The 24,109-nt window shown below is 38.7% G+C and overlaps 2 protein-coding genes across 3 annotated transcripts in view; one reads left to right on the top strand and one right to left on the bottom strand.

The window, feature by feature from the left end:
• Positions 1-1,679: 1,679 nt before the first annotated feature.
• Positions 1,680-14,067, top strand: LOC139944880 (methylcrotonoyl-CoA carboxylase subunit alpha, mitochondrial-like). Its single transcript, XM_071942030.1, has 16 exons — positions 1,680-1,752; positions 2,895-2,935; positions 3,343-3,488; positions 3,986-4,203; positions 4,657-4,804; positions 5,008-5,129; positions 5,552-5,663; positions 6,244-6,325; positions 7,383-7,510; positions 7,886-8,069; positions 8,887-8,996; positions 9,532-9,748; positions 10,467-10,606; positions 11,090-11,230; positions 11,523-11,696; positions 12,173-14,067. Exons 1-16 carry the CDS (start codon positions 1,691-1,693, stop codon positions 12,278-12,280), a joined length of 2,133 nt encoding a protein of 710 aa, XP_071798131.1. The 5' UTR covers positions 1,680-1,690; the 3' UTR covers positions 12,281-14,067.
• Positions 14,068-14,435: 368 nt separating this feature from the next.
• The window catches only part of LOC139944881 (inactive ubiquitin carboxyl-terminal hydrolase MINDY-4B-like), a 30,345-nt gene continuing 20,671 nt past the window's right edge, over positions 14,436-24,109 (bottom strand). For both annotated transcript variants that reach the window (XM_071942031.1, XM_071942032.1), the window contains 5 exons: positions 23,360-23,504; positions 21,795-21,884; positions 20,697-20,877; positions 19,806-19,890; positions 14,436-17,909 (listed from right to left, as the gene is read on the bottom strand). In XM_071942031.1, the coding sequence (XP_071798132.1) occupies positions 17,861-17,909; positions 19,806-19,890; positions 20,697-20,877; positions 21,795-21,884; positions 23,360-23,504 (550 nt within the window). In that variant the 3' untranslated portion in view covers positions 14,436-17,860. The remainder of the gene's footprint in view (positions 17,910-19,805; positions 19,891-20,696; positions 20,878-21,794; positions 21,885-23,359; positions 23,505-24,109) is intronic.

The following is a 24,109-nucleotide window of genomic DNA, read 5'->3' on the forward strand; positions in this document are numbered from 1 at the left end:
TTTTATCAGTTTACATAAATATTTTTTGCCCCGGCACTCCCATTCTAAAGGTACAAAGTTTTAACAGTGTTTTTCAACCTACATTTTTAAACGAAAAAATGATAAATTTCGCAGACAACCTTCAGGAAATCAGCCATAATTTATTTGCTGATGATGTTTGGCACCTTATTTTGGGTTTGTTGGTTTAATGGGTGTTAATCTTCACATTTATCAACAGAAATTGGTAATAATGGGAAGTGATATAATTATTTGGTTAATGCAAAGTTGAAGTGATCCCGAACTGGTCAATGATCCCGAACTGGTCAAATGACTGTACAATTAGTTCGAAGTAATGTATGATTTGGGTCTGAAAAGTTTTTAAAGGAACACGTTGCCTTGGATCGGACGAGTTGGTCAAAACAAAAGCGTCTGTAACCGTTTTGTATATAATGCATATGGTTGGAAAGATGTTTTAAAAGTAGAATACAATGATCCACACAAGTTTGCCTCGAAATTGCGTGGTTTTCCTTCTACTGTGCGAACTAACACGGTCGGCCATTTATGGGAGTCAAAATTTTGACCCCCATAAAATTATGGCCGACGTGTTAGTCGACGAGGTATAAGGAAAACCACGCAATTTCGAGGCGTGTTTGTGTGGATCATTGTATTCTACTTTTACAACATCTTTCTACCCATATGCATTTTATAAAAAAACGGTTACACACGCTTTTCAAAGACCAACTCGACCGATCCAAGGCAACGTGTTCCTTTAAAGTAAAGTAGCGCGCCAAAGACGTTTTTATAATAATTATTTTGCTCCACACTGTTGAGCAATTTATTTAAAATATTATCTACAAGTCTTTGTGGTGTGTCCCTTTCTAGATTGTCAGACGAAAGACTCTCATGCGACAAAGTGATTTGGTTTTCTGAGAGAAAAAGAGATGGCCACTTTCCGGCCCCCAAAGAGACCGAGTCTTTACATTTCTGCCTCCATGGTTGAATTACAGCAGAGGAAGGCCGTTTCCGAATTGGCGACTTCGGCTACGGCTAGATCGCGCGCATCTACTATTCTTCAACACTGTCAGACGCGCTGATCTAGCCGTAGTTGTAGCCAAAGTCGCCAATTCGGACACGGCCGAATATAACAATTATGGCCAGACCAGTTTTCGTTCTTTACTCTTCTCATGATAAGGAGATAGAAAAACCTGCTTTTCAGAACAGAAACGTGTGAGTAGAAAGGTTCATTATTTAAAAAAAAAACAAAAAAACATACAACTGCTTTTCTGCTATTCTAATTACCAGATTAGCAGATGGCCACTTTTCGTCGTGATGGGACAGACCCTTTTCGAAACCTAAGTTGCGGCTTTGGATTCGGCTTGAGGCTCCGTCCCCTCTCGTCTGAAGCCCTGAGCACGTACACTCCAAGCATGCGCAAATTAAAACAACCGACAGGGCCGACGATAGCCTGAGCCGAACCCAAAGCCAAATCCAGTAATTTCGAAAAGGGCCACAGATTTTCTTGAATCTTGAGGCCGTGTCCGAATTGGCGACTTCGGCTACAGCTACGGCTAGGGCACGCGCGTCTGCTATTCTTCAACACTGACAGACGCGCTGATCTAGCCGTAGCTGTAGTCAAAGTCGCCCATTCGGACACGGCGTAAGTTCAATAATGCATGCCGCCCTCTGTTGTCCAGTTTTGCTCAATATCAACATGGCGACGTTCATGAGAGCAAGGCGACTGCTCTTTTCTGCTGATGTTCTTCTGCAAGGAAGGTATGATTTTTGTCAATGTATGTTACTTTAAAAGGAACATCTTATGTGAGTAAAAAATATAGCCCTAATTTATTTCATAATGATAACGTGGTGGCAGGATACGGAAACCTTTCACTCTTGTGAGTTTTTTTTTAGTCTGTTTTTTTTTACGTTAAAAATAAAATAAAATTATTTAATTTAATGACAACTTTTTTAATGAAAACTAACTAGGCCTAACTAGCCTAATAAAAATTAATTATTGTAAAAATGATTTTCATTTTATTTGTTAAAAATAATTTGCAATAGGTCTAATTGTATTATTACTCAAATTGTGTGTGGTGTGTATTTTTTGTTTACCTTTCATTTATAAACTAAGTTTTGTTGATATTTTTTTAGTAGAGTTGAGCTGAACTGAGGTTCTCAACTTTCCTTTGTCATTTGATTTTGAATAGTAGGACTAGGAGTGGGTGTAAACCATAGTTACATCAACTACCCTACAATGAACAAACTATTTACATGATGACAATTATACTTGACTGGCATAAACTAAGTAATATTGTAATGATGATCCTGTTTTAAGGAGATGATGCAGATCAGCACGGATCAATTGTATGGAAATTGAGTCAAATGCCAAATGGACCTTTTATTTAGTTATTTAAACAAAGAGGCTTATTAAAAGAGAAATTAGGCCTAAATCTACGATATTATAAAAATGGTAGGTTTTATTATCCCCTGTACTGCAGTAGACCCATTAGTACTGCAGTGGACCAATTTTAAGTGGGGCGTTGTACTCCTTTTTCAAAATTTGTATAAAGTGTAGTCAATCAAGCAATCAAAGGGAATTTATATAGCGCCAAAATCAACCAAAGTTGTTCAAAGGCGTTGTATACGATCGATAATGACAAATTTCGAGAAAAAAGGAGTAAGGTATACCTCTGCAAGAGCAATTTTAGTTATAATTTAAATGAACTATAAAAGCAAATAAAACCATTAAGTTTTTAACTGTTTTTTTTAATGTCTTTTTTGCACACCTAATAAAATAATATCCCTCCAAAAGACACCTTTGCGCAGCAAAAATAACTATTAAAATTATTGTAACCATGGTAACAGTTTAACCCTAATTATTAAAATTATATTTCTTTTATTTCTTTTTTTCTACCTAGGAATAATGGAAGTTGGATCAAATCATGCAGGAACTTATCAGGTAGGTATAGTCTGAGTCCTATGTTGTATTTTTCTGTCACGGGACACTATTGGTAATTACTCAAAATAATTAGGCCTATTAGCATAAAAACTTACTTGGTAACGAGTAATGGAGAGCTGTTAATAGTATAAAACATTGTGAGAAACGACTCCCTCTGTTGTGTTCTTTCAGATGCTTGATTTCGTGACCTCAAAATCTAATTCTGAGGTCTCAAAATCAATTTCGTGGAAAATTACCTCTTTCTTAAAAACTATGTTTCTTCAAAGGGAGCCGTTTCTCACAATGTTTTATACTATCAACAGCTCTCTATCGCTTGTAACCAAGTAAGTTTTTATGCTAAACATTATTTTAAGTAATTACCAATAGTGCCACTGCCTTTAACTAGATGACCTAATGTACTTTCTTAGGTGGTTCTCCAGCCCCAATCAGCAAAGTGCTTATTGCCAACCGTGGAGAGATAGCCTGTCGCGTGATACGCTCAGCACGTAAACTAGGCATCCAGACGGTGGCTGTGTACAGCGATGCCGACAAGAACTCAATGCATGTTGCAATGGTAAGACCACATTCTGTGTGCATTACTCAAGTTTCAGTTCAGACCAGATATTAGAAAATAGGGATTGTTTATTATTGATGGACATTACAGAGAACTCAGGAAAGTTTCTGTTCTCGGGCCAACTGCAACCAACAGGGTCATTGGCTCATTGGAACAAAAAGCCAATGGAACAAAAAGCCCTGCTGATTTCAGATAATAAAAAAAAATGAAGGAAGAAATACTTGAGATGTAGCCAACTGACTCTAGCTTTCCCCTTTGCTTTGATCTTACTTGATCTGGCCACAGAATCTGGAACAAACTTCCAGAATACATCAGAGATACCACCTCACTGCATACATTCAAGACACTCCTGAAAGCTCACCTGTTTCAGGAGGTGTATCATCATTAACGTTTCTCCTGTTTTTGCCCCATACATCAGCGCCTATAGAGCAAACTTTTGATGTTGGCGCTTTACAAAATTTCTTTTGATTGATTGATTGATTGATTGATTACCTCAGGCGGACGAGGCATACCGCATCGGGCCAGCTGCCTCTCAGCTGAGTTACCTCAATAAGCAGCGTATCATCGATGTCGCTAAGGCCTCGGGGGCTCAGGCAATCCACCCAGGGTACGGATTCCTCTCAGAGAACACAGAGTTTGCCGATCTGTGTGATCAGGAAGGAGTCATTTTTGTTGGGCCGCCGTCGTCCGCTATCAGAGATATGGGAATCAAAAGGTTGGTTGGATTTCGGTATAAACCTCTGACATAAAATATAATAAAGAGGCCACTGTGAAATACTTCAATAAACCCTTTATAGAGATTATTCATTTTCTGTATAATCTTAACCATGCCTGTATCTCACTAATGGTGCTCATTTTTAATCAACTTTGTTTTCAGTGAAGATGTCAACAAAAATAACATGAAACATACATAATTTTTTGGTGGGGGTTTAGAAGTTGGGCTCTTGACCACTTTGTGGCTGCTATGGTCTCTAATCACTCCGTTGACCGTAGTTACTTGAGATGAGCGCGATGATACATGTACACACGCCACACATGATGATCCCCCATGCAGCCAGCTAGTTCATCTGTAGTCTCCAACCCAATATCTTCTTTCATCATCTTTGCAATGTTCTTGATTGTATTGTAAACAAAATTAGAATAAATGGATTCCTTGATTTCTTGGCAGCACGTCAAAAGGCATCATGTCAGCGGCTGGTGTGCCAATCATTGAAGGTTACCATGGTGAGGACCAATCAGTGGAGAGATTGAGGGCGGAGTCAGAGAAGATTGGGTATCCTGTGATGCTCAAGGCGGTCAGAGGGGGCGGTGGTAAGGTACGGTTGATGCCCATTCTTATTGAACCAGATACTCTTTCCAAGATACTCTTGCTCAGAGTCACAAGTGTAATGACCGGGATTCAAACCCCCACTCTTGACTGCTGACATCCCAGGAGCTAACAAATGTTACCCTAGTTCATGTAATTTGAAACTACTTTCTCAGTACTGACTCTCACCCCCTGTACTGATATTCTTTTCAGGGTATGCGCATCGTGATGACGGCAGACGATTTTGATGAGGCCCTAGACTCTGCACGAAGAGAAGCTCTGAAATCCTTTGATGATGACGTCATGCTGGTGGAGAAATTTGTGGAGACACCAAGGTGTGTTGATATTAAAGTAACACTTTCAGCATTAGACTAGTCTTTTGAGCTGTGGAACAACCACTAGGAGATTACTTGTCTAATTTTTCATATGGGAAACTCTTCAATGCTCAATGAAATTGAAAGATTTTGTATTTATCTGTTTAAAGGATTTGGGTACTTTTTCAAAATGTCCATAGATTTACATTAAACTTACAGGGTTTGAAGATAATGATAGTGGAAAGCTTCCCTTCAAATATTACTTACTGAGGTGCTGTAGTTTTTGAGAAATGAGTAAAACAATGTCATAATAATACGTTTGTAAATGCTTAAAATAATCTAAGTTTGTTTTTCTGATGCCCTAGCTTGACTGTAAAAAACTGAAACAAGTTGCAAGAAATCCTGGCGTTGGTTCTGGTAATTATTATTATATTTTTTTGCAGGCACGTTGAGGTACAGGTCTTTGGTGACAAACACGGCAACTATGTCTACCTGTTTGAGAGAGACTGCAGCGTTCAGAGACGACACCAGAAGATCATTGAAGAAGCTCCTGCGGTTAGTTTGTCTTGGTCATGTTCCTTGTATCCCGTTGCAGCGATGAATGCTAAAACATTCATTGTACAAAAAAGAACCAGACTATTTGTCCTTCCAGACTCGGTTTGGTTGCAATGATTTGAATGGGAGAAAAATCAAGATTGCCGCACCATGATAAAGGTCTATGCATGTAGCTATCAGTTAAGTACTCAATCGTTACCAAGAAAACCCCTGCAAAAATTAAGAGCCTAAAGAACAGCAATTTAACTTTAATTGAACTATTCCACAAATATAGGCTAAAAATCACATATTCAGAAGATTTTTTAAAAATGTTGTTGTTGAACTATCTAAAGATGCTCATTGCACAGCAACACATTAAAAGAAAGGGCATGTTTATGCAAATCTCCATTAGGTGAGTCATGAAGGAAGTTTTGAACAATCTGAGAAAGTTTAATATGATCAGTTCCATAATATCATTCGCTCCATTATGAAGGGGCTGCAGAAGTAAAGTATCTTTTACCCCATGCCCGGTTAGAGGCAATACATGCTCTGACAGTGTTTGGATTTGACCTTCATGTTTTTTTTTTCTTTCTTCCCACAGCCTGGACTTCCTGAGGAAGTACGCAGGAGTATAGGAGAGGCAGCTGTGAGAGCGGCAAGGGCCGTCAACTACGTCGGAGCAGGTATGGTTCAGCAAATAATGCTCTCACATTCGGTACCTTCTGGAGATCAAGGACAGATCAAAAAGGGAAAATATAAGGACTCCATGGGAAAATTCTAAAGACCAGGGTGCTCCACAAGCAATTTTGTGTACAAAGTCTATGGGAACACGTTGCCTTGGGTCTATAAAAAGCGTTTGTAACCGTTTTTTATTGAATGCATTTGGTTGGAAAGATGTTTTTAAAGTAGAATACAATGATCCACACAAATTTGCCTTGAAATTGCGTGGTTTTCCTTTTACTGTGCGAACTAACACGGTCGGCCATTTATGGGAGTCAAAAATTTTACTCCCATAACTGGCCGACCGTGTTAGTCGACGAAGTAAAATGAAAACCGTTCAATTTTGAGGCATGTTTGTGTGGATCATTATGTTCCACTTTTACAACATCTTTCTACCCATATGCATTTTATAACAAACGGTTACAAACGCTTTTCAAGGACCAACTCGACCGATCCAAGGCAACGTGTTCCTTTAAGTACAGGGACAATGGAAAGAACAAAAGATGTCTCCACAGCGATGCATATTTGCGAATGTGTGCTGTGTGTTTATCATTTGAGGTTATTAGAAGCAGACTTTCTTTTGACTTTCAAATATTTCCAGTGATGGTTAAATAAAAATAAGGTTGCTTGTTTTTTCAAATTGGAGTTTAAAGATCCGAAATGCGCAACACCTACAGAGTGCCATGGTTATGAACAAAAAGGTGTTTGTGATTACAGATCACCCTAAGGAAAGAAAAACGAAGAACTTGGTCATTTATTGACCGATCTAAATGATTTGTGGATTTTATGAAAGGGAATTTAATAAGTAAGAACTTTGTTATTAATCACTTTTGTTGAAAAACATCCTCAAAGATATAATGGAGTTTGTGAAAATGGCCTTTGAACAAAAGCTTTCTGTTGTGCAAGAGTGTCTGCTTAATGCTCGAGTAGTCAAACAATGCAGTCCCCAAATGGTTGTTAATGCCCAAATAATTTAGTAACCAAAGGGTTGTTAAACTAACAGCTTTGTTGTCTCACCAGGTACCGTGGAGTTTATCATGGACAGTAAGCAAAATTTCTACTTCATGGAGATGAACACAAGACTTCAAGTGGAGCATCCAGTGACTGAGATGGTAACAGCAACAGACCTGGTAGAATGGCAACTAAAGGTAAAAATGTAACCTGCCTCCTAAAATTTTCCAAACGTGGCTACAAAACTATTATTATTATTATTATTATTATTTTTTTTTTTCTCGTGTTGTTGAGTTAGTGTTGTGGAGATGTGTACACTCCAGCCTAAAAAGACCTTTGTGTCGCTGCAATCTGAAATCTAAAAATCTAATTTTCCCAACACTAAAAATCAGAAATTTAAAAAGAATTTCTGAGAAAAAAAGGTGCCCAATTGGGCCAAAAACATTCCTTTAATCTTTTCAGCTCCATGGGGTGAATTCAGCACTGAGCTGCTGTGGCCCTCCAGTGGATTACATAACCTCTACCCTTGCAGATACCCATTTATACACTTGAACACATTTATTTTTCAATAGGTTGCCGGTGGTGACCCTCTTCCTCTCGGCCAATCAGAGCTCCGCCTTCACGGCCACGCCTTTGAAGCTAGGATCTACGCTGAAGATCCTGATAATAACTTCTTACCAGGCGCTGGACCCTTAGTCCATCTATCACCCCCTGAAGCAAACGAGACAGTGCGGATAGAGACTGGTGTCAGGCAGGGTCAGTCACATTGCATTTAATTTTTTAGTCCCAACTTCAATGAGGGATCCACTTGAGTTCTTTTCAACACTGCATCTCTTATCCCTAGTGAATGCAGCCCTGGGAGGGCCGTGGGAGTTTTCCCATGGTTACTCCAGCGAACGTTAACACTGTCCCAGCCTACAATCCCAGCCAAAATGCTTTGGCCACCCAATTCACAACAGGACAGTAAACACTCCCTGTGCCCTTCCCCCCTGACTGAACATTCTCTCCCCTGTCCCCCCGATCAATGCTGATGGGAGCGCAGACCACTCAATGAGAGCAAACAATGAGACCGCACAATAAGAACCAACATTGGAAGGGGGCATGAGGGCTTAGGTGCAGGGGCCCAACAAGATATAACTATATCAAGGGGTTTCAACTACACGTTTTACGAATAGCCAGGGTAACCACTTATTACCCCTACTCAGAAGCAGGAGTGGGCATTCCACAGGTATGCCCTTTTGGAGGGGCAGACCAGATCATGGTGTGAAAAGGGCCGGCCATTCTTCCCGGGGATAACCCCAGGAACAAGTAGTGCGATGAAGGCTTATGTTCCCAATCCCTCTCACAATTTTCAGACCAAATGGCAGCTCAACACCTAAACTGTTTGACTCTGATTATGGTGGTTTGCCTGATCCCATGTAAAGCAAAGTCAGTTTTACTTGTGCAGTCCTCGGTTCAACACCACACACAACTTGGGATCATTTGAAGTTGAAGTACAACACTGATCAGTGAACTGCCCCTTCAGTATATAAAAGTTCTTTTTATAATGTCATTAATTCTTTCCTTTTTGAAGGTGATGAGGTCAGCACATTTTATGATCCGATGATTGCTAAGCTGGTGGTTTGGTCAACGGATAGAACGAGTGCCTTGGAAAAACTTAGAAAAGCTCTCAGAAATTACCATGTAAGTGTATGATTTAGACTGTTGATACCCTCGAACAAAGATGTTGACAAAATATAGAGACCGCCAATATACATGACATAGGGCTAGATTCATTCATTCTTTCAGTCGATATGGAGCATCGGATGATGGCCCTCCAAACACGTTGGTCATCCATTGCTGTACGCAGCTCTTCCTGTCGTAGGCCAGAGTCCCGGCACAAGGTGTCCACAAAGGTGGTTTGTGGTCTGCCACAGGAACAGTGACCCTGAGTAGGGGGCCCAAAGCACCAGCCTGCTAACTGCCAGCTCAGTATGCTAGATAGTCCAGTTAGGAGAGTGCCGCCTAAATAATCCGGAGGTCATTGGCTCAAGTCCAGCCCGAGTTTGTTATTGTTTTATAATATCTAAGATTATGAACTACACAAATCAAGAAATTATGATTCAGGAAACTAGAATGTTCTTCAATGGATTGTGAACAAAATTCATGCATACAAAATATGTAAAACCATTTGATCAAGAGAAACTTGTCTTTTTTTACTCTTTTTTTTTTACTGTAGATCGTTGGTCTAAAAACAAACATCAGGTTTCTAGACGACCTGGCCAAGCATCCAGAATTCATTCAGGCCAACGTACACACAGGTTTTATTCCGCTACACGAAGATGAACTGTTAAAGAAGAAGGGCGCCCTCAACAGTCAGACATTGTGCCAGGCTTCAATAGCCATGATACTATTCGAACAGGACAGGGGTCAGAAAGAGGCTGTTTTAACCGGAGGTAAAGTCTCCTTGTCCTCAACCTTGTTCCCATGGGTAATCAATTTCACCGCGCCATTTTTTCCTCAGCATGCCTTGCTCGCTCATAACACATGGGTTGTGTTTTAGCGTCGACCAGTGATTGGCCATTGGGTAATCATTGGCCAAGAACCGAAAGAGCTATTGGTTACAACCAACAACTGCCAAGAGGCACCCCTGGAATTGGTTCATAAAAATGTGCTAGAATCTAGCACATTTTTATTCAGCCTTTTAAAGCCTGCTCAACTATTGTAACGTGCAAAAGAGGCATCAAGTCAATGAGCAACTGGTCCCCTCTCATTTTTCTTTGATCTTGTGATATGTCTCACTGTATGCAGTTTAGGGTGACCGTGTAAAAACAAGATTCATTTGAAATGGAATTGCGTCCAATTACTAGCATTTTCACACGCGCGTACAAAGTTGTGATGTACTGAAAGTCATGCGCCATACAAGCACTCCAAAGACTTTAGAAACATGAACATGCAGGCATGGAATGACCTGGCACTCCCTCTAAATTTAGGCATGATTATCTTTCTACTTTAACCTGATTTCTAATACAAATGGTTATTTAATGGCATGAAAAGTCTGCCACTTGTAATCAATAGATAGTTCCACACTTTGTCCTTGAACCAAATATCACGCATTGTCAATCCTGATAGTGAATCCCCATTTTTCTTTCCTCTTTTTTGTTCGGGGTTCAGATCCCTTTTCGCCCTTTGCCCTCGGAAGTGGTGTACGAGTCAACGAGGACCTGAGCAGGAAGATTACATTCACCGGTAAAGACGACAAGACAATTGACGTCATGGTGACTTACGGATCGCAAGGAAACTTCATGGTCAAGGTAATATAAACAAAAACCAGTCCTTTGACTGTCTGTAAGCTAACTTAAACTATGCCAGTCTGAATAAGGGAATAGGGGCCATTCAAAATAGCAACAAAATAAATTCTTCAAAACTGTGGGTGGGTGGGTCAAAAGAAACAACTGAAAATCGAAATTTAGGTTTTTTTAGTAAAAGAAGAAGATACCCAGTTGGCAAGGATTGTTGATTTCATTCCAGATTACACTGCAAATAAAAGTCAATTGTTTTAGCCAGGGAAAAGCCATTGAAAACTACTGATGTTGGAGACCTTTGATTTAAAGTATGTGGTTCATATGAGGCATTGCCTTGTTCTTCTGTGTATAGGTTATATTTTGAAGCCATTCAATATTTAAAAATCTCAATTTGTTATGATTATTTTTTTGCAGAATTCTGTGATTGAGCGAGCCATAAAATTAGGCCCTGTTTTATCAGTCTTAACTTCCAAATTTCATTTTTGATAACAGGTTGGTGAGGAAACGTTTGAATTCCAAGGGAAACTCACAGCAGTGGAGGATAATTCAGCACACCTAGTTGGGACGGTCAACGGGGTGAAATCAGAGACAAAAGTTGTGATGTACAAGGGCGCTGTTCACCTCTTCGCAGAGGTAGGTCGGACGAGACATTCTACTCGAACCTTGTGCTCTATTTCTATGGTTTTTACCTCAATGTTTCAGTAGCTGTTTAGGATCAGTCTCCCTATATTTTAAAAATCTTTGTTCAGGGGTGCGAACCAGAAGCCCTCCACCACATATTCTGCCGTATACACCTGTAGCCAGTCATCTCACTCACACTACTTCACAACCTAGAAAGTGGCAGCCAAGGGATCGACTCAAGTGGCTGAAGCTTTTTAATTTCAATTATCAAGTAAATAACTATTTACACTTTACATATCCTCAGGTTGGTGGGGTTGAGGTGACCCAACCTGTGCCAGCGTACCTTGGCGAATCCAGCTCAGGTACCATGGGCGACCGAGCTCCAATGCAGGGCGACATTACGCACCTCTACGTTGAGGCAGGAGCTGTTGTGGAGAAAGGGGACCCGCTACTGGCCCTCGAGTCTATGAAAATGGAAGTAAGAAACCAGTGTTGTTTTCCTTTAACAGTGGTCCGCTGACCAAATGCCAGTTAAATCACCTGAGGATCAGTCAGACAAGTACTTCCAATCAAATGGTCTGGCCAACTAGTTCAGTGGTGGACACAATCACTATTTCATTTGAATTTTGACTAGTAAAAAAAGCTACTTATTACCGATTACTGCTGCGTCATTTGGATTGGATGTAAAGCTGTAGTTCCTGTGTGTTGTGTAAAGCAAGTAAAAGAACCCAGTGCACTTATCTTAAAGAGCAGCGGTCGGCCCAGGTGTTCCTGGTCGGATCGGTAGCATATTGAATGGTTACATGGTGCTGTAAAGGAATAGGTCTCATACATGTACGTGTAGCCCCTAGGGCATGTGTAGGGGTATGATGAAGTGCTATACATGTATAAGAACTTACATCTAGTACTATTATTTTTATCACATTTCTTCGACATTCTCTCCTTCATTTTCAGTATGTGATCCGCGCTCCAAAGAAAGGGACAATAGAGAGGATCTTGGTTGCCAAGGGAGACAACGTCCAGAAGAATGCACCACTGGTCGTCTTCAACAAAGAAAAGTAACAAAAATGCAAATAGTAGGCTAAACCACATTAAAAAAGTCTGTTAACATGGTTAAGCAGATTTCTTTGCTAAGCAAAGAAGTTAGTGGGGTACCAGTCACAGCAACAGTAAATGGATGACGTTTTGGCTGGTAGCATATCTTTTGCTGAGCAAGATTTTTTTTCTGCTTAGCAAGCTTTTGTGCTTACATGTTTGAGGAATTAAGCCCTGGTCTATATATCAGGAAATTGCGATGCTAGTTTTGGCATCACAAGTCTACACAGCAGCTACATGTAGCAGTTGTACGTATACCTTCTGACTGGCCCCATACAAAGAAATCAACAACATATGGAGAACCGTCAAAATAGGGCTATTGACAGCTCAATTGGTCAGGCATGAGGTTTGGTCCTTGGAAAAAAAGTAGGAAAATAATTCTTTGGCTGAACTACTTGTTCATATGGTGTATGGTTTTATTTATTTTTCAGGCTATATAATCACTATTTCCTTTTTCCTATTTTCCAACTGGGCAAAACAAATCATAAATGAGTTAAAGCCGTTGGACACTTTCGGTAAACAGTATTGTCCAAAGGCCCACACTTTGTGTATCACAACTTACATATAAAATAACAAACCTGTAAAAATTTAGGCTCAATCGGTTATTGGAGTCAGGAGAAAATAACGGGAAAACCCACCCTTGTTTCCACACGTTTTGTCATGTCATGACATGTGTTTACTATAGATCCGTCATTCTCGATGTCGAGAATTGATAATTGTTCTAATGTTTTCTCAAAAAGTAAAGCATTTCATGGAATAATATTTCAAGAGAAGTCTTTTACCATTACCTTCAGTAAACCCTGTAAAGTTTGTAAATCTGTGAACTTTTATTTATTTTAACTGTTCCGAAAGTGTATAATGGCTTTAAGTATGAAGAATATCATGCTTGGTTGGTAAAGTGCCAGCCGTCGATTTCACAAAGAGTTAGGACTCGTCTTATCTCGAGTTAAGACTAGTAACTCTTCCTAACTTGGGATTAATCTTAAGGTCTGCATGCTACAGTGCAGGGTTGGGACTCGTCCTATGTAAGTCCTAAGATTAGTCTTAAGTTAGGAAGAGTTTTGTGAAATCGACGGCAGGACTACAAAGTATAAACTGGAGGTCGTTGGTTCAAATCCCGCTCTAGTCAACTTTTCTTCTATGTATAGTAACACAGAGAATGTTTCGCGATTGTTGAACACATTTCAACTTGAGCAAAATGTTTGTTGGCGGGTTTGTGATGTCAGGTTTTTCACATCTGAATGAGCTATAAACCGGGCTATAAACTGGAAAGGACTACTTGGGGGAAAGTACTCTAATTTGTTTCCAATTTCCGAATTATGTGTAGATTTATTAAGTATTAATTTGATGTTTTTATTTGAGACACATGTCTGATAAAAAAAGCAACCTTATTCCCCTTAAACCTTTCACTGACATTGCTGTCAGATGTCTACACTGCTAAAAATTTGTATCCTTGAGGTAAGAAAAAATCTTGTTTTAAGACCAAACACAAAATTCATGAAACAAGCTGTTTTTCTTATTTCAATAATGCCTTTTTTAGCAGTGATAAAACACTCCTCTGCACATATGAATTATACTGTGACAGACATCCACATATTGTGCGTGAAAGGCATCAACAAAGTAATATTTATTCAACTAACTTTCCGCAATCAATTTGCTGTAATACAATGTTTGTAGTAGTGACCAATAAGACTAAACGGGTACCGGTCAACTCTGTCTGGGGTGTTGCTGTGTACAGTTGATGATCATGAGGAATAAAATATAATATAATGTAAAAATCAATTCTTCTGTTGTTATTTATTCCCTTCTCCTGTTGATCTTATGCCAGAGTGATATCAAAGTCTTAAATAGCGCACGTACATGCATCTGTAGCAACAACTAACTCAAGGTGTAACAGATAATAACAATAATATCGAAGTCTTTCATGTATATAGTGCATGTATCTACCAAACAAGGTACTGAAGGCGCTGAGTATATACAAACTTTTTCAGAAAGATAGGTTATTGTAGTGATGGATTCTGAGACCCATGTAGCACTTATAAAGGTTTACAAGGTGCTACGGCGCATTAGGCAGCCACGACCAGGAACACCGGGGCGAACCCCTTCTCTTTTCGATAAGTGCAATGGTTCTTTTACATGCGTTACACAACACATGGAACCAACGACACATGGGACCAACGCCTTTATGTCCCATCCGAAGGAAGAAGAAATGGTAAAGTGTCTTGCTTTAGGACACAAGTGTCACGGCTGGGGATTCGAACCCACACTTGGTGCTCTTAACCGCTCGGCCACGACACTACCAGTTCTGAGCTGACTATGACTGCACTTAGGCCTACTGTGGGTGCAAGCCACAAATTTCTGCGCTAGCTACAGCATGTAAGCGAAGAATGCCTAGTAAAATTTCAGGACCAATCACAAATCCAGTGTTGACAATGGTTGAAGTCGAGTACTTTTCAGTTGTGTACTTTTCAGTTGTGTATAGACCACGGTCAGTCCAGTACTCCAGTAGTCATCTTGAGTTGATAACCTATAGTAGAACCAAGCAGAGGAAGGCAAATCAAGAACATGGTGAAGACTTTAAAAGAAGATACAGGGTTGGAAACTAGCTGGCTGTATGTAGGATGTGATATGTGGCTTGCGCATCAACGCACTGATCTCAGTTACATTGTAGCTACAGGTACTTGGGTCGACACAGGGAGTGAGTGGATCTCCAGTCGTCGATTTCACAAAACTCTTCCTAACTTGGGATTAATCTTAAGACTTCAGGACGAGTTCAGTTCCGTATCCGCAGACGTTGGGACGCACTGATACCATCCTAAGTCAGGACGGGTTGCTCGTCCTAACTCGAGATAAGACAAGTCCTAACTCTTTGTGAAACTGACGGCAGGTACGAGTACTTTATAAAGAACGAAACGAATCCAGCAAAATGAGGTATTAACACATTAGATTGTTTATTATTTTGACTGAATTTCTAGCGGGCAATATGTGCTTGGTATGTCAGCTACATGTACCTTTCAAAGGCGAATACATCAAAGGATACTAGAAATTAGACTTTTGTTTATTTCAAGAGCTTAATTCCACTATTTTTTTTATAGCAATGGCGTCAATTGCCATTTACCAGGCATGATACTTGGTCCTCGGGGGGAAAAAAGAAAATAATTGAGTACATGGGCTGAGCTATACTTATACTTAGTTTATAGGCACTGTCCACGTTTGGTAATTGTCAAAGACCAGTCTTCTCACTTGATGTTTCCCATCATAAGCATAAAATAACAAGCCTGTGAAAGTTTGGGCTCAACTGGTCATCGAAGTTGCGAGAAAATGATGAAAGAAAAAATACCCTTGGTGGACAAATTTGTGTGCTTTCAGATAGGAATAAAAGACTTCTAGCTAGAAGTCTGTTATTATTTTAGTAAATATAGGATATTTTTCTCAAAAACTACATTACTTCAGAGGGAGCCATTTCTCACAATGTTTTACACTATCAACAGCTCTGAAATGCTCGTTACCAAGTCAGTTTTTAAAATAATATTTGTTTTGAGTAATTACCAAACATGTACCTTCCCTTTAAGTTTTTCTTTTCAGGCTATTTAATGACAATTTTGCTGAATTTTCTAATAGGAAAAAAAAAGTTCTGAAAGCAAATTAAATTAGAATGAATACTATGGCTGATTAACGTCACAACAAACAACCAGAGTACACTTTCAGTTGAGCATGTTGAGTATCCGAGTATACTTTCAGTTGAGTTTTAAGTACACAACTTGGGATGCAGAGTATTTTTCAGTTTGAGTTTCGAGTGATGACTTGTGAGAATTTTGGCAGCCAAGTAACGGTGAGGAAACCCGAGTACAAGAGTAACTGGGTCAAAGAAAATAGTCGGGCCCCTTCTAATGAGTCTCTGCCGAGCAAACAGTCTACTCTTGCTTAAAGACAAAGTATACCTTCGGTTTGTTTTAACAGTTCAAATAATGTAGTCCCATTAAAATATAGTTATACACAATAAAACTATAAATTTGTGGAAAAAATCATTTCATTTTGGGGACCATCTTTACTACAGATGTATAATCTTTTCAAAGTTTATACAATATTGTGAAAATTTGATAGATACAAAATTTAAGAGAAAAGAAGTGTTTTTTTTTAACTTCAGTACCAAAACGATACAATACTCGCTCCTAAAATACAGGATTTAAACTGCCTCTAGCTACTGGGCAAGTGGTTCTAGTGGTAAAACATTTGCTCTAAAATTACAAAGGCTTTGAGTTCAAATCCCACCTGAGTATTATGCCCCTGGACTTTCTTCACAGGACTCAGGAAAGTACTGTGTATTGACGAAAAAACACAAAAAGTAAAAATTTCAAGGCAAGTTACTAAAGGACGAATTTATAAGTAATCTAAGGCAATTATTGACTAGAAAAATATTGCAATTTAAATTTAAGTTGGCAATTTTGAGAAATGATAGCAGGAAAAAAATTCTTAAACATCACGTCACAAACTTCTAAAGTTCGGATCGTTCTTTTTACAATACAATTGAAGGAATCATATACTTTAGTAAACAAATAAAGAGTGGGTCCAATTAATATTTTTTATTTAAGAGTAAGATTTTTAAAAAGGCAAGGTAGGATAATATTTCAGATATTGGAGCTGAATTGGACGGATTCATATCTATAATTTAAAAAAATTATTTCGAAAAAACAAACTTAAAAATTTGTTTTCATAATTTGCTTACTCATATAAAAAGATCCTAATTTCTTGTTTGAAACAAAATTGGACCATGAACTTAAAAAATACTACACAACAGTTTTTACCCAACAAAAAAAACCATCATAATTTGTGTCATTTGTACAGTTCATTGGAATCCATGAATACAGTTTACAAACCTCTAACAAAGAACAAAAAATACTTTTGAAAAAGAAGAAATATGAAAGCAGTTGGTTCTTTATGATTTTACTGTCCACATAATTATAAGTTCAAAAATGAAAATGTTACATGAAATGTACATTTCATTATCAGATTTTTGTTTGTGGTAAGTAACTTCTTAAAACAGATTTGTTTCACACAAACAAAAGGTATTTCATGAAAAATTACCCCTGCTTTGTGAACATAGATTAAAGACACACTAGACACTATTGGTAATTGTCAAAGACCAGTCTTTTACATGTATATGCATAAAGTAACAAAACTGTGAAAATTTGAGCTCAAGTGGTCGTCTAAGTTGCAAGATAATAAAGGAAGAACAAAACATCTTGTTTCAAAAAGTTCTGTGCTTTCAGATGCTTGATTCCGAGACCTCAAATTCTTAATCTGAGGTCTCAAAATCAAATTCGTGGAAAATTACTGCTTTCTCAAAAAGTTCTTCACTTCAGAGGGAGCCGTTTCTCACAATGTTTTGTACCATCAACCTCTCCCCATTACTCGTTACCAAGTGAGGTTTTATGCTTATAATTATTTTGAGTAATTACCAATAGTGTTCACTGCCTTTAAGTGCAGCAAAGTTGTATTTTTAATTGAACAGCAAAATGACTCCTGTATGCGGTTGTTCCATCAAGTTCAGATGAATGGAAGAGAGCCATTCCAGTCTATTCCTGCATCTGGCCACCTACAGGTAGTAACAAATAAATTATGTTAAACATACAACGAGGATAAATAACATTATTTGGTTGATATTACGGAGAATTAATTGGTTGTTAAAAAAGAATATAATAAGGTTGTGGGTTCGAATCCCAAAGGAGTAGTATGCCTGTGATTTTGTTTTCACACAACTCAGGAAAGTACCAGGTAGGCCTAGCTACATAGTTCTTACACACATCGGTGTAAGTGCAAAACCAAATAATATTATCATTATTATGACAACTTATTTTCCATGCAAAAAGAAAAATACAATTACAGAATAAACAAAACAACATAACTAGAAAAAAATTAAACCAATGACGCATGCCTCAAAAAAAAAGAAAAAGTTAACTCCATAACTGTGACTCCAAAGCCTTTAATTTTGATGACGCTGTATGACGACATCAAAATAAATACAAAATCTGAGTAAGACATGTATACAAAAATACAGCAATGAAAAATTTAAAAGTTAAAATAGCACCTGAAAAATATACATAGAATTATATCAGTACATAAAAAATTAAAAATTTGTTAACCGCAATAACATTAAGAATACTATGCAAGTTTATAGTCTGCTTAGCAGACATGGCTTCTCAGTAAACTTGTCCACCCTCAAAGGATAGCTCGGCCACACCAAACCTCAGTGAACCAAAAACCATACTCCAGGTGACGCCTCAATTAACTTTCAATATCGCAGCATATCGCAGCATTGTCCGACAGTACCCAGGGTCTCCAGACTGTAATGGACTCCATCAGTGATGCCTCAGCTAGACTGGGTCTTATGATCAGCAGAAAGAACACAAAAATCATGCTTTCAGGTGATCACCAGACAACACCTGACATTCTCGTTGGGGAAGATAAAGTTGATGTAGTGGATGACTTTACCTACCTGGGCAGTTCCATCATAGCGAGGGATCAATGGATCATGAAATCAGCTGCAGAATAGGTAAAGCCTCCGCAGCCTTCAACCAGCTTAATAAGATCTGGACAAGCAAGAAGGTCTCTCTTCAAACCAAGCTTCGCTTCTACAATTCCAACGTGCTATCTACTTTACTCTATGGCTGCGAAACTTGGCACTTAAAATCAAGTCAAGAGAAGAAACTTGATGCGTTCGACTCAAGATGCAGGAAGATCTTGGGATCACAACAAACTCCAGTGTCCAATACAATCTGTGGGCGGTGCATGAACTGGCTGGGCCTTGTTTTGCGGCTCCCTCTTCGAGACTCGCCAATCAAGTCCTGTGGTGGAACCCGCCGGGAAGGAGGAGGAGAGGCCGACCTAAAATGAACTGGCACCAGACCATCCAGCGGGACCTTCATATGGTCAACAAAGGCTGGAGAGACATTAGGTCACTGACTGCTGACCGATCTGCCTGGAGAGCGTTGACTGCCTCATGCCTCGGATGATGCAGGAGCCCCTAAGTCTAAGTAAGTCACTTTCAAGTGGCTGTCCATAGTGATGTTAGGCAATTTTTCATAGGTAAAGAAACCCCCAAACCACCACAAAAAAGGTACAACTCTACTTGCATAATGGCCTTAGCCAGGAATTGAACCAGGTGGCCATAGCGGTGAGAGGCTATCGCTTTCGCTTTTCAAACATGCCAACCATGTATTTTCTCACAAATTCTAATCATACTGTTGTATGGCTTCTGACTGGCACCCCCGAACAAAGACATTGACAAAATAGGGACACCGCCAATATAGGGCTCGATAGCTCAGTTGGTAGGGCACCGGCACGTTAATCCGAAGGTCGTTGGTTCGAATCCCACTCTAGTCAATTCTTTGTTTAACCCCCCCCCCAAAAAAAAAAAAATAATAATAATTAAAAAAAAAAAATAAATAATTCTGATCATGCTTGAAAATATCTCTTCGATTAGAATGAATACCTTGTATGAATGCACTCCTCAAGCAAAGGCGGCTGCTTCTCCTCAAAGTCTTCCAAGCTTTGCTTAGGAGCACTTGTCTTGGTATCTGAAAAAAGAAACATCGGCAAAAATGTTTGAATGACAAAAGAAACAGCTGTTGCAAAGCTCTTACCGAACAAACTGAACAGGGTCCAGTTTCTTAGAGCTGCTCATACAGGAAGAAAATATTGTCTAACAATCGTCTTTTGTTTGGATATAGGGGCCTAGGCCATAGAGAAGGGAGCTACAGTAATCCAGTTTGGATAAAAACTAGGGCTTAAGCCCCGTTCATACTTCCTGCAAATGCGAATGCGTAGCGAATGTTGACATCACAAATTCGCAACGAATAATTCGCAGCAGTTCAACTCTGCTCAACTCACTTGCGAAAACCGCTGCCAAAGGAGAGTTGACGTCAAATTCACGTCAAATTGGCCTTCGCCTTTGCAATTGCATGAAGTATGGATTTGGCTTTAGTGATCACTTTGTCACATACAGGAAGAAAGAAAACCACCGAGCGCCTATAGCTAAACCTATGGCCTTTGCCTGCAATAACACTGTTTTTTTTTTGTTTTTTTAAGATGAGGACTTTTCAGCAATCCGGCCGTAGCCACTATCATGAGTGTAGACAGCTGACAGATCAGATGCCGCTTTAAGGCCATGTCATATGAGGCAAATTAGTATGCAGGCAACTTTGCAGACAACCCATTACCACAGTGCATGATGGTACAATATCAGTTTAGTAGCACAAGAGTAAACAATGTCTTACGATCCTCAACAATGCGAAAAATTCAAACGTGAATTCCTTTAATTTTTTTGAGATTGCCTGGAAGTGTTTGCCTGTATATCGCCCAGCGTGACATGACCCTTACTTACCAATTGTGAGTACAGCTTCTTTAAGCTGGTCTGATTGACCATTATAGTAATGCAGCAGGAATCGATTCTCCGCCCGCCAGTCGCTTGTCAGTCTGACGTTAGTACAGAACAGCATGGAGTAGCGGCCGTTGAGGTAGGTCAACCAGACTGGTACCCTGGGCGTCTTCAGCATACTACCCACCTGGTGATTAGAGCAGGGTGAGGATAGAGGGATCAGTTTAGGACAGTGACCACCATGGCCAAACCAAACACCACACATATATGCATGGTGGTCTAATTGCTGCTAATCGTAAAACAGCCCCACTCACCAAACCAACAGCGGAAGAGCCACTATACACAATTAAAACAAATATTCATATAGCCTATTTAAAATAAATTTGTATTAATACAAAGTTACAATTAAAATAAAAACAATTAAAATAAAAACAATTAAAATAAAAACATCTTTGGACAGAAATTGAAAGCAAACATTGAAGATAAGTTAAAATTGGGAACAGAAACAAATGAGCATGAACGACTGTGAAAATATATTTAAAATACATTTTAACAGCATACATGCCTACATTAAAACAAAATAAACAATAAAAGATAAAGAAAATAAATTAAAAGTCACATAAAAATATATTTAAACAAAAATGACAAAGGAAATAATACAAAACAAACTGAAAAAAAAAATATAAAAAACAATATATATTTGTTGATGTAGATGTTGTATATAAAAAATGTTTCAAACTTGGTGTACACCAATTTTGGGAAAAACACCAACACCAAATAACTTGTTAAACCATATTTGTATGTACATGTAGTTCAATCAGCTCCATTCTCATATACCAGGTTCACACTTAAAAAAAAAGAAGTCGATGCTAAATCCATCCTTATAAAAAAAAGGGGGCGGCTATCTTTGAAGAAAAGTTCATATTTCTACAAATAACATTTCTATTACATTCTTCATTTCATTGGGATTGGTAAACTCCATGCAATGACTACACCGACTGAGCTACTCGAGCCGCATACTCCTTAAAAGTTATTGGAGTCAGGGTAGTGTGTGGAACTCCTTATACTCGATGATGGTGTAATAACACCTGTCCAATGACTGACCTCTATTTTCTCATCTTCTTTAACCTTACTCCGGTCAACCATAAGAAACCCACAATCAGAACGATGCATCATCCCAACCAATGGCTTAGCCTGAAAACAAATCAAGCACATAATATTAATGTACATAAGTAGGATTTGAAACTTTGCATGGTGGAAATAAGATATAGAAGAGTTTGCGGTAACACCATGTAGTAACAATCTCTAAATGAGTTGGGGTGGTTCTGAAAAGAACCGTTGGATTAACTCGACGTTTCGATCAGTATGCTCTGATCGTCATTCTCCAGAAGACGATCAGAGCATACTGATCGAAGACGATCAGAGCATACTGATCGAAACGTCGAGTTAATCCAACAGTTCTTTTCAGAACCACCCCAACTCATTTAGAGATTGTTATTACATGGTGTTACCGCAAACTCTTCTATACAAATGTACATAAAGTACACTTTTATGTTAGTATTTTACAGAAAACAACAGTCACTAGTTGGTAGGTTATTCTTTTATTGCAATTCAATTCAATTGAAAATAACCCTCCTACTATCCGACCATTCATTATCATAATCCACTGTGGTTTTGACAGATACAGGCCCGATACTTTCACGGAGGCAACGAAGGCGATTGCCTCCGTTGCCCCTGGTTGCCTTGGTGCCCTTGAAATGCTACAGTACATATTTGCAATTCATCATAGGGTGCCCTTTACCAAGAAGAAAATGCCTTGGTGCCCTTGCCCTTTCAAAAATGAAGCATACAGCCCTGAAGATATCTAACAACCTACGCCGGCCTGCGATGATATCAATTAGTAACTGCAGTTACAACCACACATACATAGTACTCAGCACATACACACAGTTGGTGCCACCCTACAAAACCTATGTGCAGTTGAAATATTTCAAAGAGTTGGTAAACCTGCTGGAAAAAAAAGTTACCAAGCGAAGAGTAGAGGATCATTAAGTAAGGTTTGAAATTTTGCATTGTGGAATCTAAGCAATCACTAGTTGGTGCTGAGATGAACCAATGGTTGACAACTAAGTTTATAGTATATAACACATCCTTAGAAAGTAGGATTCAAAACTTTGCATGGTGGAAGTATAACTATAAGAGTGGTTTGCGGTAACACCGTGTGAATGTCTCTTTTGAGTAGTGTTGGTTATGAGAAAGAACCAATGGTTGACAACTAAGTTTACCCACTGGTATAGGACATCCTTAGAACATAAGATTTGAAACTTTGCATGGTGGAAGTATTGCGGTAACACCATGTGACAATCTCTTTTGAGTAATGGTTTTGAAAATAACCCATGGCTAATGACTCTTAGAGGATAATAATAAAAGTAAACAATTGTATAGCGCCAAATCCATAGAAAAGCAATGCTCCTTGTCGCTTAACACAAAGAAACATTTAAAAACTAAATCCAAAAGAAGAAAGAAAAAAAAAGGTATAAAAATAAATATAAAATCAGCCACAAAAATTTAAGCAAAAAATTACAAGAAATTATAAAAATAAACAAAATGGAAATATATATACAATATACAACATAATTAAACAAAATAGATGCAAGGTTTATTCTTACCAGGGCTTCCCCTTTCTTGTCGTACACCTTCTTGCCATTGAAGACGTTTGCCGTAGCCCTACCAGTGAGTACAAGAATGATGAGCGCCAGGGAACACTGGTTCCTGTCTGTAAACAGATAGTCACCATCTAAATCCTCTAGTAGTCTACATATAACAAACAAAACCAAAATATTCATTTATTTATTGATTGATCTGTTAAAGCCTATGGACACTTTCTGAACAGGACAAAACTTAAAAGTTTTACAAGTAACTTACAGGGTTCACAGAAGGTAATGGTGAAAGGCTTCCCTTGAAATACTATTCCATAAAATGCTTCGAGAAAACATTAAAACAATTATCAATTCTCAGTATCGAGAATAATGGATTTCTTTAAAACGCATGTCATGATACAGTGAAACGTGCGGAAACAAGGGTGGGTTTTTCGCCTGACTCCGATGACAGATTGAGCCTAAGTTGTCACAGATTTTTAAAATTAATATATAAGTTGTGATACACGAAGTGTGGGCCTTTTGACAATGCTGTTAACCGATGTTGTGCGATTGCTTTAAGACACAGTATCCTTATCATTTTTACAAACTCTGCTGTCTCTTATAGGGCCCTCTGTACAAAAAGTACCGGTAAATAGTAAAATAAAATCTCGCAAGTTCGACAACCAATTGAGCCCAAATTTTCACAGGTTTGTTATTTAATGCATATACGTTGAGATGCACAGTAGAGTGACTCGAGTGAGAAGACTAGTCTTTGACAAT

This window comes from Asterias amurensis, chromosome 12 (genome assembly GCF_032118995.1).
Source record: "Asterias amurensis chromosome 12, ASM3211899v1".
Taxonomy (NCBI): Eukaryota; Metazoa; Echinodermata; class Asteroidea; order Forcipulatida; family Asteriidae; genus Asterias; species Asterias amurensis.